General features: G+C 41.4%; 1 protein-coding gene across 2 annotated transcripts in view; it reads left to right on the top strand.

Annotated features, from left to right (window-relative positions):
- The window catches only part of RELN (reelin), a 452,511-nt gene that overhangs the window by 259,445 nt on the left and 173,269 nt on the right, over window positions 1-19,797 (top strand). For both annotated transcript variants that reach the window (XM_008172472.4, XM_065557727.1), the window contains exon 11: window positions 18,481-18,626. In XM_008172472.4, the coding sequence (XP_008170694.3) occupies window positions 18,481-18,626 (146 nt within the window). The remainder of the gene's footprint in view (window positions 1-18,480; window positions 18,627-19,797) is intronic.

The following is a 19,797-nucleotide window of genomic DNA, read 5'->3' as shown; positions in this document are numbered from 1 at the left end:
GGTGACATAATTACAAGGATTTCAGCAGGTCTGATGCCATCCAGGACAGGGCACTTGTACAAAAATCCTGAAATATCTCATCATATTTATAGAAATATTTGTGGTGTACACCAAGAGTGCTATCTACTAAATCATCATCAATACTTCCTGTAGCACCAAATAGCTCCTCAGAAATCTTCCATTCCCATCATGAGCCTGCTTAGTGTATGAGATCTGCCAAGATCAGAGTACCTGATAGAAAGGCTGCAGGCTGTTTGGTAGATACATGAGCATGCTCTCCATTGGCCTGATTCTACAACCCCTCCATGCACAGAACTCCCATTGACTTCAATGAGATCTCTTTGTGTGGAAAGCTGATAGAATCCTCCCCTTCATGCTGCAAAATATATGAAAGCTTGAATAACAAGTGACTTGCTGTTAACATCTTATTGCTCATTCACAAAAAGCAGTTGTGTCGTCAAAGTTCACTAATGATATTGGTAGTGTTTTGGCAAGTGCACAGGAAACAGATGTGGAATTCAGGGCAGTAAGGTAGTGTTTATGGCTTCATTCTTTCCCCCCATAATAAGACTTGTATGGCCTCTGATAAGCCTTTGTAGAAATAAATGCTGTTTCTACTGTACATTGCAATCTACTCATAGTACATGATAAAGTGCAATCATCTTTTTTGCTTCAGTAAAGTAATTTACATTAAATTGAAAAATTCTGCATATGGGATTTTGGAATGTAATCCTGTGCTGCTTGTTTAGTGTATTTAGTCAAGTCATTTCCTATAGTGGTTTTTATCGTTATTGTGCTTTCAATCTCATCACTGATGTTTTAAGAATACATAACCCCAGTTCACCAGTTAAGAAGATGTTGAAGTAAAGGAAGGACTGATGTGCGTCAGATACTGCTCCTATCAGCTGATGGGGACTAGTGTTTTTTAAGTCCAGTGGCCAGATTGTAATGTCCTCACTGATGTTGAATAGTACCTCACTCCATAAGAAGTCTCACTGAAGACAACTGCTCAAGAGTATGGGTATCAGAGTCAGGCAACAAGATTTCTATTTAAGAATACAGTTAATTTTCTTTTATCAGGAGCTAAAGATTCCTTTTCACATATCAATTTAAGCAGTTGCAAAGTTTCTGTTTAAAGGAATTGAACATGGAAAAGATGTGGCCCATAGGCTTAGGATTTTAGAAGGGGAAAAAAGAGCAAAAAAAAAAATAGTTGGACGCACACTATCAGTAATTTTTGTTGCAAAAACTCATCACTTACTATACCTGAAAGACACATAACCAGCACATACATGTTTAGCAAGCAGCGCTATATGTTGTTGTTTTTTTTAAATTACACTTGTGTAGCACCAGCACACAACTATGATTAAACTTCATGCAAAAACTGGGTAATTTAGCAAATGTGGGTAATTTAGCAAATGAAAAGTTATATATCATAGAATCATAGGACTGGAAGGGAACTCAAGAGGTCATCTTGTCCAGCCCCCTGCACTCATGGCAAGACTAAGTATTATCTAGACCATCCCTGACAGGTGTTTGTCTAACCTGTTCTTAAAAAGCTCCAATAATGGAGATTTCACAACCTCCCTGGGCAATTTATTCCAGTGCTTAACCACCTTGACTGTTAGGAAGTTTTTCCTAACATCCAACCTAAACCACCCTTGCTGCAATTTAAGCCCCTTGCTTCTTATCTTATCCTCAGAAGTTAAAGAGAACATTTTTTCTCCACCCTCCTTGTAACAACTTTTTATGTACTTCAAAACTATTATCATGTCCCCTCTCAGTCTTCTCTTCTCCAGACTAAACAAATCCAATTTTTTCAGTCACCTTTAATCATTTTTGTTGCGTCTCTGAACTTTCTCCAATTTGTCCACATCTTTCCTGAAATGTATTGCCCAGAACTGGACCCAATACTCCAGTTGAGGCCTAATCAACACGGAGTAGAGCGGAAGAATTATTTCTCGCGTCTTGCTTACAACACCCCTGCTAATACATCCCAGAATGATGTTTCCTTTTTTTGCAATAGTGTTAAATTGTTTACTCATATTTAGCTTGTGATTTACTCTCACCCCCAGATCCCTTTCCGCAGTACTCCTTCCTAGGCAGTCATTTCCAATTTTGTATGTGTGCAATTGATTATTCCTTCCTAAATGGAGTACTTTTCATCTGTCCTTATTGAATTTCATCCTATTTATTTCAGATAATTTCTCCAGTTTGTCCAGATCACTTGAATTTTAATCTTATCCTCCAAAGCACTTGCAACTCCTACCAGCGTGGTCTGCAAATTTTATGAGTATATTCTCTGTGCCATTATCTAAATCATTGATGACGATATTGAACAGAACGGATCCAGAATTGATCCCTGTGGGACCCCACTTGATATGCCCTTCCAGCTTGACTGTGAACCACTGATAATTACTCTCTGGGAATGGTTTTCCAACCAGTTATGTACCCACCTTAAAGTACCTCCATATAGGTTGTATTTCCCTAGTTTGTTTAAGAGGAGGTCATGAGAGACAGTATCAAAAGCCTTACTAAAGTCATGATATACCACGTCTACCGCTTCTTCCCTATCCACAAGGCTTGCTGCCCTAATAGTTTTGTTTGACACAATCTGTTCTTGACACATCCATGTTACTTGTCACCTTATTATCTTCTGCAAAGGTGTCTGCAAATTGATTGCCTAATTATTTGCTCCATTATCTTTCCAGGTACTGAAGTTAAGGTGACTGGTTTGTAATTCTCAGGGTTGTCCTTATTTCCCTTTTTATAGATTGACACTATATTTACCCTTTTACAGTCATCTGGAATCTCTCCTGTCTTCCATGACTTTTCAAAGATAATTGCTAATGGCTCAGATATCTCCTTAGTCAGCTCCTTGAGTATTCTAGGATGTATTTCATCAAGCCCTGGTGACTTGAAGACATCTAACTTGTCGAAATAATTTTTAATTTGTTCTTTCCCTATTTTAGCCTCTGATCCTACCTCATTTTCACTGACATTCACTGTTAGTCGTCCCATCACTACTAACCATTTTGGTGAAAACTAAAACAAAAGGGTCACTTAGCATTTCTGCCATTTCCCCATTTTCTGTTATTGTTTTTCACATAATGCTTCTTGTCAAAAATCCCTTTTAAAACCAACGTTGCATCTGCCAGAGAAGAGAGTGGATTAGTTCACTAACTTTCCATTTTTCTAAGCCTGTACTCTGTTTTAGGTGATAAATTAAATGAGTTTGTCAATCTAATCACCAGGTGACATTTGTTCCCATGCGATTAGAAGCTTGAAAGTCTGGGTGGTGTAGTGGCTAGTGGAGCTTGGTAAAGATACCGGCGCCCACCAGATCCCAGCCAAGAGCCCTGTGGGAAGTAACATTGGCAGGTTCCTCCCCGTAGAAAGCCTAGATCTGCCACCCTGGGCTTCTTCCAGTGGGGAGCTGGAGCCGGTTCGCACCGGTTCGCGAGAACCGGTTGCTAAATTTAGAAGCCATTTTAGAACCGGTTGTCCTGTGCGGAACAACCGGTTCTAAAAGGGCTTCTACATTTAACCAGTAAGTTGAAGTGACCCAGGAGCACATTATCCAAATGTAGCACCTTAGGCATAGATCCTGTGGGTGCTCTAGCTCCCCGCCCCGCCCCCCAGCCCCAGCTCACCTCCACTCTGCCTCTGCCTCCTCCCCTGAATGCTCTGCCCTGCTTCTCCCACACCCTTCCCCCCGCTTCCCACGAATCAGCTGTTTGCACTGAAGCCTGGGAGGGTGGAGAAGCAAGCGGCAGCTTCGCACTTAGGCCCAGGGAGGCGGAGACAGAGCGGAGGTGAGCTGGGGTGGCGGGGCTGCCCGCACCAGGGTGGAGGGGGCGCGCACAGGGGAACCACTCCCTGCCCCAGCTTACCTCCACTCCATCTCCCTGGGCCTGAGCGCGAAGCCACCGCTTGCTTCTCAGCTCTCCCAGGCTTCCCACGTGAACAGCTGATTCGCGGGAACCAGGCTGCGAGCTTGGCCTGACCTGGTGCTCCAGGTGCTGTGTGGCGGCAGCGTGGCCTGGCTCCAGCCGAGCGGCGCGGCTGTAGCACCACCAGCCACCTCCAGACTAGAGTAGTGCGGTAAGGGGGCAGGGAGCGGGGGAGGAGGCAGTGCGGTAAGGGGGCAGGGAGCGGGGAAGGAGGGGTTGGATAGAGGGCAAGGGAGTTCGGGGGGGGGGTGGATAGGGGTCGGGCGGTCAGAGGGCGGGGAACGGGGGGGTTGAATGAGGGCAAGGGGTCCCGGGGGAGCAGTCAGGAAGAAGGGGGGGTTGGATGGGATTGCAGGGGGCAGTCGGGGCAGGGGTTCCAGGGGCGGTCAGGGGACAGGGAGAAGGGGTGGTTGGATGGGGCAGGGGTCCCGGGGGTGGGGGGCATCAAGGAACGTGGGGGGTTGGATGGGGCAGGAGTCCCAGGGGGCAGGGGTGGGCCACGACCCCATTGTGGGATGAGGAGGGAACTGGTTGTTCAGATTTTGGCAGCTCATCACTGGCTACTTCCTACCTATATGCCCCTTCTGTTTGGGGCATGGCTCCTGTAGTCCAATCAGTCAATAGCTTCACAAACAAACTCCCAAATGAGCAGAGCACTGCAACACCTGCTGCTTTTTAAAGTGGGTGATGGTTGGGGAAGGTGCTGCAGAGGGCCTTACCTGCTATGTGGTCCCCTCTCAGGCTCCACCTTCTGTCTGACCTCCTTGGAGAAGGATTCTTCTCTCCTGCAGTCTTCCCACCACCCATTGTCTGGCATTCAGAGTACTTTTAACCCACTCCTCCAACTCTAGCATGCTCAGCAGGCTAGTAAGAGCAAGGCTACCTGGCCCCAGTGTGGGGTTTGTATACCCCATCACACCCCCTCTCCCTCAGACCCAGAGCTGTGGTGCCATATTGCTGCTCTGGGTCTCCATGAAAATAAATCCACATTTTTATCTTCCACACCTGCATAGTCGGACACCTGGAAGCAATACAGCTGCAGCGAGAGGTACCATTGCATGATGCATGGGTTCTGATTGTTCATGAAGTTCAGCCATTGGATTGGTGCATGGTCAGTTATATGCCCCCATAAGTAATATCACAGGACATTGGAATTTCAGTACCAGGGGCTGCCTCCTCAATCCTGAGTATGCAACCTCCTGTGGGAACAACTTTCTACTGAGGAAAAAGGTGGGATGTTCTTCTCCTCTGAGTTCTGAGCCTGACATTGGATGCATTTGTTTCTAAGACAAACAGCTTTGTGAAATCTAGATGGAACAGTACGGGTTCCTGGCTCAACTGGCTTTTCAGTGTTCTGAATGCCTCATTGCAGTTTGTCATCCAATCGATCCTTTTGGGTGCAGAATTTTGATCAGATCTGTTAAGGGAGCAGCAAGGGTGGTGACGTTTGGGATGAATCGCCAATAGGAATGAATGAACTTGCTTCTCAGTGGAAAGGGTGGAGCAGTCCACTACGGCTTGGACTTTGTCCATTAGAGGGCATAACGGTCACCCTCCCACTGCATATCCCAGGTAGGTGAATTCCTGGGTGGCCAGTCGGCACTTGGCTGGGTTGGCTGTCAATCCTGCCTCCTTAAGAGTACTGTTGTCTGAGCTCATCCTGGAGGTGTTGCGGCCATTCACATGACTACCCCCTCTGCTCTGGACTGGATAAGAGACCTTAAGATCTAACTGTAGTCATGCTGTTGCTTTCACTGTTCCACTATTGCCATACAAAAGAAGTAGTAGTACTGCTGTAAAGTGCCTTATGGTCGGCCCACCCTTCACTGTAGATGGCAATATCTTTGATGTAGGGTACTGCACGTGATCCAGACAGCTGCAACACTCTATCCGTCAACCGCTGAAAGGTGTCCACAGCCCCATGCAGCCCAAAGAGCATAGTCTTAAATTGATATAATCCAAATGGAGTGAAGAAGGCGGTCTTCTCGTTTGCCTCAGGCATCAAGAGGATCTGCCAATACTACTTCATTAAGTTGAGGGTGGATATACACTTGTTGCCCCGATGCGAAACAGGCCCCCCCAGTAGAATGTGGTTTGGTCCTTAATTCTCCCAAGGAGACTGGCCCCTTTGGTTGAGGTCGCTCTGCCAGGCCTAGATCCCTCCTTACCAGTTGAGGGTGGGCTTCTGGGTTCCTCTCTAGGTCTTTGTACTTCTTTCTATTGGGTTGGGTGTCCAAGTTCCCCAGGACACCTTCGGCTGGGTTTGAGGCTCCGTAGTGTATGGGCCCTGGGGATGTGCTGAATTGATCTTTGGTGTCTCTACTTCGGACCCATGGGACATCAGATAATTCTCTGCCAGAGCGATGGTCTCTGCCAAAGTTTTGGGACTGTCTCTCACCACCCATTCTCACACCTTTGTGGGGAGGATCTGCATGAACAGCTCCATGATGATCTTCTCCTCCACCTGAACCCTCGTGCATTTCTCTGGCTGGATCCGCCACCAGCAATGTTCCTCCAGACTTTGGGCAATGGCCTGGGGCCTAGCCCCAAACAGGAATTCTCACTGCAGAACCTCTGCTGGTAGGTTTCAGGCGAGATGTTCAGGGCATCAACATTATCTACCTGAGGATAGTGTGAGCACCCTGTTGTGGGATACTCTCCCGGTGTGCATGTCCCCTATGTTGTTAATTATGAAACAGTTTTGTACATACATTGCATGCTTTTCCGAATATTTCTGCCATGTGTGCCCAGGCATGGTGTGTACAATGAAGATTGACTTCATTCACTCCAATCTAAATTCTTAAAAAATGTGCCAGTTCAAGGGGGGCGGGGATCAAAGTTTGCACTCAGAAAAATACCTTGGAAGTACATCTGTAAATCACAATTTCTTCCTTAATTGAGCAGGCATCTGCCATGTATGACAAAGATATGCCAGTTACTGTGCCACATGTGGCTGGCTAGACTCACGTTCTCGCCCCCAACTCATCGAGCTTTAGTGATTTGTACAATCCTAGATCTGGGATTTTTCCACATCTTTTTCCTGAATGTGCATTGCTGGGTGTCAGCTAGTGGAGAAGTCATGCATGCAAATTCACAAGACACTGGCAAAAAGACTGGCTAAACTACTCCACAATAGCAAATCCAGATCAGAATTCCAAATTTTCATTAAGCCCTCAATTAAGCAGTGTGAGTGACACATTTTTTTCATCATGTGATCTTTTTCACCACCAACATTCTGGCATTGACCTTTTTAATATATTTTTACCATTGTGAACTGATTACACTCTATTTATTTATTTCAAATTAACAATGTTGTATATTTCCTTTGTAGTTTTTAAAAATATCAAACAGTAGGTTGAGGAACCAAGTCTCTGATCTGTATTAGCTGTGTTTGCTTGCAAGAAAAGAGCGAAAGAGACAACGTTGACTGAATCTACCTTTGTGCCTCCTGTATTCTCAACCCCCCAAGAGAAATCAGAGCAGCCTCAGGACTGCTCTAACTACGGGCTTGTCCACACACAGTTTTTGTACTGCTTTAACTATATCAATTTGAAAGTGGTGCAAGTCCCTAGTGTGGATGCAGTTATACAGGTGTTAAGGTGCTTATACCTGTATATCTTATTTATGTGAATAAGCTGTACCAGTATAAGGTACCTTAATACCTGTATAACTGTGTTCACATGACGGGTTCTACTAATTTAACTATTTGGGTAAAAAAATCAGTACCTTGACCAAAATAGTTAAATTGGTACAATAACTATGTGTAAACCAGGCCTTACAATTGGCTGTCTATGACTCCTTGGGCCATTCTGACAGCTGAGAATAATTAGAGTGCAGCATAGTCCAGCCCACACCATGTACACTAGAACTGTGAGGGTGAATGGCATAGACTTGATATTCCAGTTCTGAGTCAATCCCTTTTCACTGGGGATATCTCCAGTGGCTGGATTCATTAGCTTTACAGCCCCTAGGTAGGGCTTCTCAGGACAAATGTTTTGGTGACGTCAGAGTGCAGCCACCAACTCTGGCTGGTGGCCACTCTCACACTTTTTCCTAAAATACTTAATTAGCTTTAGGAAAAACAAATAAATATGCACATAGACACATCCATTTATTTATTGCTATCTAATAAGTCTGTTGTGAAAAGTGATATTAACAAACATACAAGTATCCCTTTTCACAGCAGACTTACTCAGCCCCACAAACCTGGGGACAAATTAAGCCCTGGATGTGTGGTAGGGGGAGTCAACGTCGGGGGAGGGGGAGCGGAGCCTAATGGGACAGGGCCTGGGGACAAAGCCTGAAGCCGCGCAGTCAGAGCCTGGGGCCTGCTGCTTCGCAGCTGGAACCTGGTGCTGGAGACCAAAGCCCTGAGGCCAGAGTCTACCGCCTCAGGGCTGAAGCCCAGACCCTGAGCCCCACCACCCCTGGGAAGGTGGGGAACTCATTGGCTGCCTGTTTCTCCAGCGTTGTGCCCCAAGTGTCTACAGAGGGGGGCAGCCCCAGCAACCATCACCAAGGTGGTGCATCCAGGAGCAACAGGGAGGGGGAGGGGCTCTACTTTGCCCCCTTCCCAGTCATAGTCCAGGAGTCTGTGGCCACAAGAAAACCCCCTGGTGGCCACATGCGGCCACGGTGGCCGCATTTGAGAAACGCTGAGTTAGTCACTGTAAACAACAAAGGATCTGGCCTTCACAGTTCACTGTCTGATACAGCATAATATAAGCAATATGAAGTAACACTGGTGAAATGTAAAAGAGATCAAACTACTGAGATTGATTCTCCTTTCACATCATTTTATGCTGGCTTCCATAAAGTTACTTCTGATTTTTACCCGGGTAAGCGAGATCAGAATCAGGCTCTCTACTGTAGAATAACACTTTTGGAATACTAAAACATCAGTGGTTCTAACACATCTGCACACATACCATTTAAATAACCATTCAAACCATTGCTGAAAATAGTTTTAATCCCAAATTTGCAATGTATTAGTTGTACAGTCAATTTATACATGCATCATAAAATACTCCACATAAAGAATTAATGTTGCTTGATTCATAAAAAGGCAAATTGTTTCTAGTGCTACCATTTGAATGACAATCTGTAACAGGAAATGATGAGCAAAATCACACTTTATAAACTGCCTCTCATCACATTACAGAGCAAGTTTCAACCTATTGTTTTGGAAGGGGAAAGTGCACTGTAACCCTGCTTGCACCTGGTCTGCTTTCTTAGCCTAGTTTTCAGTTTTGTAACTTGCTGTAAATTATCTAAAAATCTAACATGTGGAAAATGTTAGAATCTTTATTTACCTAATGGGGAAATCTGTCCAATCCTATAGTAATATTTCCTTTAGATGTAAGAAGGACTTCAACCCGGAAGTCCTCATAGTCAATATCATATAACTGCTTAGTTCTGAATGATGGCAATTATACCTTTAAATATGTTAGCAGAGCAAGACATTTTATGTGAATTAGAATTGTATTAACATCAGTTCAATCCACCTACCTGCTATCACATTTAAAATCTTGAAGTTCCAAATCCAACATAACTCATTCCCAGCAAGACACAATGTCTAATTTATGACTCTGCCAATAACGCAGCTTTAATTAATTTTCTTCATTCCATTTCTCTTTCCTCTGCTTCTCAAATCTCATCTGTTTGCACTGCCTAGATTTTAATTAAAAAAACCTCTCGTCTCTAAGGAGCAATCTGAAGTGGCAAAAATAATCACTTAAAATATTACAGTCATTAAAAAATTGGCTGCGGTCAAAGTAATGCATTGTCAGTTGGCCTACAAACAATATTTTAGTTTCCTTTTAAAGTGCATTTTGTATTTGAATTGTGTACCACCAGCCAGCCTGGTTATCCGGAATGTTCTTCCAGCTGGGTGGGCCGAGTGACAACTCCTTAATGGAGGAAATTGATGACTCTTCTCATGGAAAGGTGAGGCATACTGGGCAGATTTCTTTCCATCTGCCACCAGCCCTTTGCAAGCTGGCATTGCCCAAATGCCCAGTATATTCATTCCACTGTAAGCAATATTGCCAAACATTTAATTGTGAGGCTACAGCTGTCTGAAAGAATCATCAGGGCCATTAGGCCCCAGAGAGATATTACGAAGAGGTGCATCAGTGCTCAGCTTTAATAAAAACCTAATTAAATAATGGTAAAGGTGACTTAGAATACTTTAAAAGCACAGAGGTGAAGCCACTAACATTTACATCGGCATATGGGGATCAACCTCAGGAAGATGTTATCCACAACTGAGGCCAAAAATCTGTTACACTGGGGAATGTAGCACTGATGTTTCCTGTTGATGCTTTCTGAATGGCAAAATTGTATCACTTAGTTACACTGTGTTCTTTTCAAGCAAAAGAAAGCCATACAATCAGGGAAATAGGATAATATTTGTTGAGTCACAATTTTTGACATGAACAAATAGGAAAGAAGCCTGATTTTTATGAACCCCAAATTTTAATCCAAATTTGTGTCTCTCCATTCCCCTGCCAGTCTTGTAATGGGTTCCTGCACAACCCCCCAGTTTTACTGATCTCTTATTTTATGAAAGTTTCATATGTCCCTGCAGACCTATGTAAACCGGAGTGTTACTGTACCACACTTATAAAACTGAAATCAAATATTTTTATCTTGCGAGGCAGCATGATCCAGTAACTTGGCCACTGGACTCAAAGTTAGAAGATCTGGGTTCTGTCCTCTGATCTGCTGTGTAACTTCTTTGTACTTCTGTTTCCACTCCCACCCTTTGTCTATTTAGACTGTAAACTCTTCTGGGCAGGAACTCTTTATGCAAATATGTATATGTCATATAGTGTCGCACTAGGATTAGGAAGAAGGACACAGTGATAGCAAAAATCTGGGGATATTTCTTAAATTAGGTTCTGAGCCTTGATCCAATCAGGGCCGGCTCTGGCTTTTTTGCCGCCCCAAGCAACAACAACAACAACAACAAAAAACGGGGCAGCAAAAAACGGCAAAGCAGAAAAAAAAAAACAACTCTGCAGCATGGCCGGAGCCAGGGGACTCCCTGCAATGCAGATGTGCTAGTGGGGGGGAAAGAGGGGGGAGCGGGAGAGAGAGAAGGGGGGCGGCCAGGGCTTCAGCGGGGTGCTGCCTCGCGGCCCCAACCGCCATGCCGCCTGCCGGGAGGGCTCCGCGCCACTCCAGTCGGCTGGGAGGGAAGGACGCGGGCTGCCCTGCCGGGCTTGCTGCAGGGTGCTCCCTTCCTCCACGCCACCGCCCCCTACAGGGCGGCTGGAGCAGAACAAAAAAAAGCGGCCGTGCCGTCCTAGGATTGGGTGGAATGCCGCCTCGTACAATCTGCCGCCCCAAGCACGAGCTTGCTCGGCTGGTGCCTGGAGTCGGCCCTGGATCCAATCCATAGTTATACAAAAACAATTATTAGAATAACCACATGTGTTTTTAGTCATTTGCCTCTGAAATCCAACAGATTTGAACAGTTGAAACTTTTCGAACCTTCAGAAAATCAGTAGGTTTTCCTGGAGAGATCTTCCTAAATTAGGTGAAAGACATTGATATAATATCTAAAAACTGTAACTTATAGAGTAACACAGGATTGATCAAACACAGATTCTTCTCAAAAGCTGGATTCTGAAACCATTCTGTGCTCTTTCCCATAGTCACTATCTTCAAATGATTATCTAAGGTCCTCATATTGTGCTTTGGAAGATTTTTTTTATTCCTGGATTTGAAACACCCATGGATAATTCAAGTTATAAGCTTTTAGAGGGATGCCTAGTCTATTGATAATATGCCAAAAAGTGGGCTAGTATTTGCTAGACAAACTAATAGTTGTATCCACTCCAAAAAGGTGTTGTTCATTTAGATTTTAGCCATTGCATATTGCATCACCATGTGATACAACATAACACACTTAACATAATACCACAGCTGCAATTTAAAGGACTGATTTAATGGAGCAACTTATGTACCAAAAAAAAAAAAATTCTCAGACAAAACCTTGGTTAAACTGGAGTCAAGATTGAATACAGGCCAGTAACTTTAGCACTAAAGCATTACAGGGATGTTGTAATTAACTAAAAATCATGCATAAGAAACTTAGGAAATTCAGAGTTAAGGTTAAACTGAAAAGGAATCCATGTATGTTGAGGTATGAGAATGCACAGCTAAGACACCCAAGCAACCTTAATTTTGACTTTATGGTATGCAATAGCCATACAGTTGCAGTTAGTATGTAATGGGTATTTATAGTACCAGATTAAATTAAATTGATTTTTAAACATATATTCAATTTTTTTTCATTTTTCATTTTCTTGGGGCTGCCATCTTCCCTGAGGACAGCATGGCTTCCTTATTGGCAACCATGGGAGGCAAAGGCCATTCTGAAATCCACAATTTTGCTAATGGCAGCGCGGTAACCGCACTTCCATTGAGAACAATAGGAGGTGGCCGGTTTATTAAAAGAGGTGATGGAATTTTCTGTAGAAGAACATTAAATTGTCAGCCTCTGCTGAAGAAAAACTTTCAGTTATGAAGAATAACAAAAAATGACCATTAATCCTAAAACAAAATTTTCAGAAGTAGCCTAGGCACATAACTTCAGTGAGTTTGAACTATATGGGAATAATTATTCTATTATTAAGATAATTTGGAAGAAAACTATGGAATGACACAGGTTTTAAATTTCTTAAAGTATCCATTTTCTAAATTAATTTTAACTCATAAACTAAGCCATATACTTGTAAATTATCAGAAAATTGATTTTGTACTCAGTGAATGCTGTAATTTGGGGGATGATATGGTGTATGCTTCGTATGTGATTGAATCCCTGCTTTAAATGCTAAATTCAACTCAGCCTTAACTATGGAACTGCAACTGGTGCTTCCATAACAACAGAGGGAAATATTCTGATGTCATATGATATCTTGAATTACAAATATTATTTAGCAATTTAATCTAATGTTGCATACACATTCAAAAAAGTATAAATCAAAATGTAACTGAGAACGTTGACTCTTAAATTGATAATTTAGATAAAAGACGTCCAGTATCATAAACGCAAGGCCAAATTAACTTCTGTAAAAAGCAGGTGCAACTCCATTGACATCAGTGGAATTATGCCTTCCCATTATACCAGTTATGGATTTGGCTCATAATACCTTAATTGCTGACATTTTAGTACTTTTCTTTCTTTAATATAAAACCCATTAGAACTAGATTTAAATACTGCAAATAATTACAACCTGACAAGGAATATGTACTTTGGGAATGAGGTGACATTGAATATTAGTAAAAACAGTAACTGTTCACTCCTAGAGGCCTGGATTCAAATCCTATTTTGATCAAAAGAGAAAATGAGTTTCATGGTCTTTAGTCCCCAGAGTACACAGTGAGCACTATCACAAATGCACACTGTAATTCAGCACAGTCAGCAGTCTGTTAGATGATTGAACAAACTGACATTGTTGGGGGGATGGTGCAGGTCAGAACTGAAGTGTGTTGGTAGAGTTTTGCTTGATTGAAAATTTAGTTGAGTGTTTTTGTAAGGCTCAAAATGCTATGAATTGAATATAACAGAAACAAAAATGAGCAATACCAAGCACTAAGAGTAATAACTTGAAAGATAAAAGAAAAAGAAAAACTTTACATGTAAATCAGAAATAAAGCACAAACTGAGGATGATTATATAAGGAAAACAAATCTCACAGATAACATGGCAGGTCAGAATGAGGCTCTTGAAGGCTCAGATCAAGACCAAAAATCAGTAAATCAATGGAGTTCACATCTTTCTCTGAACAGAATACACACACGCTGAGCTGATTTTCAAAGGTGCTGATTAGCACCCACTGCTCCCATTGTGACTAATAGAAACTATGGGAGTTCAGTGCCTTAAAAACCAGGCCACGTATATTTAGGTACCCCAGTATGGATTTCTAGGTACCCAACTTTAGACACTCAGATAGGGATTTTAATGGCATAGGGGTACCTGACTCCTTTAGATTCTGTTAAAAATCCAAGCCTCAATTTTGAACATCTTTGCCACTCCCTTTCATGGGCATTGGCTTCATTGGTAACTCAAATAACAATAACCCATAAGCCTCAGTTTAAACTTTCTCTCCCATGTAGCTGTCTCACAGGTGAAAAAGTTGACTACAGCCAAAGTTAACCTGAACAAAGGTCAATTTGAGTTGTGTAGTAAATTAACACCTAAAATAAGTATGGAATACACACACACACACCACTGACACAACATAGCTTTATCTAAAAGTAAAAATATAGTTTTATAGACCTAATTAGATAAGTTATAGCTTTGTGTCCTGTTGAATTTTGCAACGTTTCCACACACAGCTGCAGTACATCACAATATAAATGACTTTTTTTTGACCCTGTAGTCAAAATGACTATTTACTTATCCAGACTACTTTAATGGAAACTCCGCCACACTTACCATAATAAATATTACTGTAGACTGCAGAAGGACATACTAGCCATTAAATGGTAATGTGGTTACATCTGTTTGAGGTAGATTTTAATTGCTGGCTTTCATCAAGTAAGTAATTACAAATGGTATAGTCAGCTATCAAATGAATGCTTGGTTGTAACTTGCCAACTGAGAAATATACTAGATCTATAAATGATGCTCCAGTGTCTATATGCAACTATAGTAGATAATTCTCTCTACTTTAAGTTCTCTGTTTAGTAAAAGATAAAATAAGACCGTACAAACTTGAAAAGTTGGATCCTGCAGCCTAAGGATTAATTTTCATTCTGTAAAAAGAAGAACAGGAGTACTTGTGGCACCTTAGAGACTAACAAATTTATTAGAGCATAAACTTTCGTGGACTACAGCCCACTTCTTCGGATGCATATAGAATGGAACATATATTGAGGAGATATATATACACACATACAGAGAGCATAAACAGGTGGGAGTTGTCTTACCAACTCTGAGAGGCCAATTAATTAAGTGAAAAAAAACTTTTGAAGTGATAATCAAGATAGCCCAGTACAGACAGTTTGATAAGAAGTGTGAGCATACTTACAAAGGGAGATAGAATCAATGTTTGTAATGGCTCAGCCATTCCCAGTCCTTATTCAAACCGGAGTTGATTGTGTCTAGTTTGCATATCAATTCTAGCTCAGCAGTCTCTCGTTGGAGTCTGTTTTTGAAGTTTTTCTGTTGTAATATAGCCACCCGCAGGTCTGTCACTGAATAACCAGACAGGTTAAAGTGTTCTCCCACTGGTTTTTGAGTATTTTGATTCCTGATGTCAGATTTGTGTCCATTAATTCTTTTGCGTAGAGACTGTCCGGTTTGGCCAATGTACATGGCAGAGGGGCATTGCTGGCACATGATGGCATATATCACATTGGTAGATGTGCAGGTGAACGAGCCCCTGATGGTATGGCTGATGTGATTAGGTCCTATGATGATGTCACTTGAATAGATATGTGGACAGAGTTGGCATCGGGGTTTGTTACAAGGATAGGTTCCTGGGTTAGTGGTTTTGTTCAGTGATGTGTGGTTGCTGGTGAGTATTTGCTTTAGGTTGGGGGGTTGTCTGTAAGCGAGGACAGGTCTGTCTCCCAAGATCTGTGAGAGTAAAGGATCATCTTTCAGGATAGGTTGTAGATTTCTGATGATGCGCTGGAGAGGTTTTAGTTGGGGGCTGAAGGTGACAGCTAGTGGTGTTCTGTTATTTTCTTTGTTGGGCCTGTCTTGTAGGAGGTGATTTCTGGGTACTCGTCTGGCTCTGTCAATCTGTTTTTTCACTTCAGCAGGTGGGTATTGTAGTTTTAAGAATGCTTGATAGAGATCTTGTAGGTGCTTGTCTCTATCCGAGGGGTTGGAGCAAATGCAGTTATATCTTAGAGCTTGGTTGTAGACAATGGATCGTGTGGTGTGTCTTGGATGGAAGCTGGAGGCATGTAGGTAAGTGTAGCGGTCAGTAGGTTTCCGGTATAGGGTGGTATTTATGTGACCATCGCTTATTAGCACAGTAGTGTCCAGGAAATGGACCGCTTGTGTGGATTGATCTAGGCTGAGGTTGATGGTGGGATGGAAATTATTGAAATCATGGTGAAATTCATTCTGTATATTCATTTTCACTATTCCTGAGCATAAAAAAAGAATTTTGTGGCAGATTGAATGACAGATAAATGGCCAGCTTCCTCCCCATTCTGCAAATGGATATACTGAAAATCAAGTAACAAAATAAACAAATGAATTTTACTCTTAAGTCTCAAGTGAGCAATATATGCAAACATAAAAGGTATTAAAATAGACGAGCAAAATACATTTCATAACAATGTAGTATATAATAACAATGTAGTACAAGGGATGCTTTTTCAGAGAGGTATGTGTTCAGGTAATAGTTGCTATCAATACATACTTTGTGTCACAACCCAGTGAAAATAATTTTTTTCTTTCAGTTGTAAGTATATTGGGTTGTCCCATATTTAAAGTGTTGTGGTATTTTTTTGACTGTTTCAAGCATTATTGTGTATTTATGGTAGAATTCTTGTTATTTCTAGAGTAAACATAGCTCATGGCTTATCAGCATTTCTAAATCTCATAATTGCTTTGACCTCTATTTGGGGCTAAATATATTCACAGAAGTTTACTTATTTCAACTGCTGAAATTCTCTTTATATCTTTATACCATGTTTTGTTCTCTACATGAAGTTGAGTAGTTCTTATTTTGCACTGAATCTGACTGTCTGTCATCCCAACATAAATATAGCAAGAATCTGCATGCCCTTAGACCAAAAAGTCAGTGGGCTAAATTCAGATATGGTTACTTCTCTAGTAATGAAAGCTGCAGGTACTCTACACCTCTGAGTATTGGGTCTCTTATTTACAAGCCTAAATATGAATTAAACTGCCTAACTTTAGGTACCCAAGTTTGAAAATCATTGGCAAACTCTCTTCAATTTAAATTTGCTCTCAATTTAAACTGAAGATGAGCTGTGGAATGCTACAAAGCATCATCATTTTTACTTTGTTCTTATGAAATTATTTAAAAAAATATTGTGCAGTTTTCCATTGCTTTCCACATCCTATATCTTATATAAGTTATGGAATTACCCTGGCACTACCTTGACCTTTTTTCATTCTTATTAGTTTATTGGGCATCATACTCATCCCCCTTTACAGACACAGTCACCAGTTATGAAGGGTTTGAGTTAGAGGAGCCAGCATAGATTATACTGAAAAGGTCAATGTGATTTCGCATCCAGCAATAATTCCCAGAGTATGAAATCTCATTATTGTATCTCATTCTTATGAATTGTGATAAGAATGGAAAATTATTCTAATTAACCAATTCTTGTTTCATCCTTCAGTTTTTAATATACCCAAGGCTCTCTTGAAAAGTGTTTTAAACTAATTATTTTAATAACAGAAATTATATGCTACTAAATTCCTTGATCAACTTTCTCGCATTTTGAAAATTTACCCGCTTTCATCCAGTCACTAGAAATGGGGAAATTTTAGCCACCAGCAAAACTGGGATTTCAGAAAGAAGAAAAGATATATTGTTTTGCTCTGAATTTTTAATGCAGATGAAAGGCATCTTTCACAGACCAAGAGTATTTTGTAGAAAGGGAATATTAAAAAGATTGGAGAAAGGATGTTCTTTCAGACTGGGATTCAGGAGATCTGTGTTCATTTCATAGCTCTGCTACCTACCAATTTCATGTGTCAACTTGAGCAACTCACTTAATTTCTCTGTGCCTCAGTTCCCATCCGGGAATAATAATGTTTCCTTTTTCTCCCCACCCTTTCCTTCCCCCAGTCTCTTTAGACTGCAAGCTCTTCAGGGCAGAGACTGCTTCCTGCTTTGCGTTTATACAGAGCTCAACCCAGAGGGCCCCCATCTCAGTTCAGCTTGTGTGTGTTACTGGAATAAAAAATAATAATAATAGACTCTCAGGAACATGGTGCTGACAGAAAATAATACATTTGAATTAAACATATGCAATATTTTTTTCATTCATAAATGTCAAAAGTCCAAAAGTTATGTTATTTAAATCTAATTTATTTATTTAATATCATTAATACTACTAATAATAACAAATCACAATACTCCGTTGGCAGATATTCAGGCAAAGAAGATCTGGAATTTGTCTCAAGACATGTCTCTGAACCTCTAAACAGGCAAAACATCCACCCTAGATTTAATATACAACTAAGTTACTTGAACATAGGAATGTGATTTTTGCATCTATCTCAGACCAATGTAATGCTTTAAAATTGTTATTGTTATGAAAACAAAGTTATACACTTTACAGAGGACTGAAATTGAAGAAAATAGAAAATATGATCTTAAGAGGCAGTAATAACTGGGAATTGTTCAAGAAAGATAAAGAAGAATGAACAAACTATTTTTTGTTTTGTTTCAGGTGTCCATGCTAAATAATTTAACGACTTCCTCTGAGCTCTGATTGTATATGAGCAAGACAGCTGCCATTAAAAACAAAAAACATTAAACAACCATCTCTTGCATTTTCCTTTTATCTATAGCATAGCTGTCAATCAGATGGAAACTCCATTTATTTCCATGGAACTGAAGGCAGCGAGTTCAATTTTGCCACAACCCGAGATGTGGATCTTTCCACTGAGAATACCCAGGAGCAGTGGGCAGAGGAGTTTGAGAGCCAGCCTAAAGGGTAAGTGCTTGTCATCTCCAGTGCGATAAGTGTGCATGCAACATTACTCCAGGAGATAAGGAAACTTCAACTGAGAATTGCATTTGCTCTCTGCAGCGTATTTGTAATATGTCTGTTGCTAAAATAAAAAGCAGTAAAAAAATGTTGGTAATTATAGTTTTAGAGATGAAGAAGTCAAGGAGGGTCATTAGGTCCTGTCTGGTTCCAGACTATTTTGTCTCTAGATATCTAAATAGACAAAAGTTGTGTGAATGAACTTCGCAGTGTTACATTAGAAACTTTCAGTGTTGCAATGTTTTCCACTTCTGCCACAAATTAGCATTAAAAATACACAGTTGGACAAAATCAAATCCGTTGAAAAACTCAACATTTCCCTGGAGCATAACATAATCTTGTTATTATCAGTGTTGGACAAAATGGTCCCCATACTGAGCCATACTCTGGCTGCTCTAGCACAAACCAGTCCTAAATCTTGGGGAAATAGGGAGAATCACTTCTGCATGGCAGGAGGCAGAGGTGTTATAGAGCAGCTGTCACCCCTCCTCTTCGCTGCAAGCATAGGAGGCATGGCCAGGACTTTGCCCTGCCCTAGTAAAAGCTGGCAACTGTTATGTTCCCTTGTAGCTAGTGGAGGTTACTGCAGCCCCAGATTTAGGGAGATTAACCTGGTGAAGAGCAGTTTCTGTACTGGTGGAATGGAAAGGGTACTTTTGTACTCCTCCTCAGCTGTATTTAAGATTCTATGGCCATAAATGAGAATCTGGCTCAGTATTTTTTCTTTAAATATACAGATAGTGAGTGAGTGAGTGTTTGGACCTGAAACAGGGTCCACAGGACCTGTTCCAGTGCCCATGAAGTCAACAGGACTCTTTTCATTGATAACAATGGGCTTTGGATCAAGTCCTTGGTTTTGTAAAGAGTGTAGAGTAGTGGTTACAGACGGGGAATTGGAAGCTTAAGATACACAGTCAGATTTTCTAATTTGGCATGGATACTTGCATACAATTGTGTTCAGCGAAGTTATACATGAATATCATAAGTCCAAAATGTTCAGAAGATATTTGAAGTCAGGCACCCAAATCCATTTTTGGGCACCTGCCATAAATGAATGGCCTGATTGACAGCATTGAGTACCCACAGATCCCATTGACTTCCCAGTCATTAAAATTAA

This window comes from Chrysemys picta, chromosome 1, assembly GCF_011386835.1.
Source record: "Chrysemys picta bellii isolate R12L10 chromosome 1, ASM1138683v2, whole genome shotgun sequence".
In the NCBI taxonomy this organism is placed as follows: Eukaryota; Metazoa; Chordata; order Testudines; family Emydidae; genus Chrysemys; species Chrysemys picta.
Note: the sequence above shows the minus strand (reverse complement) of the source record. Positions and strands in the feature narration are given on the sequence as shown.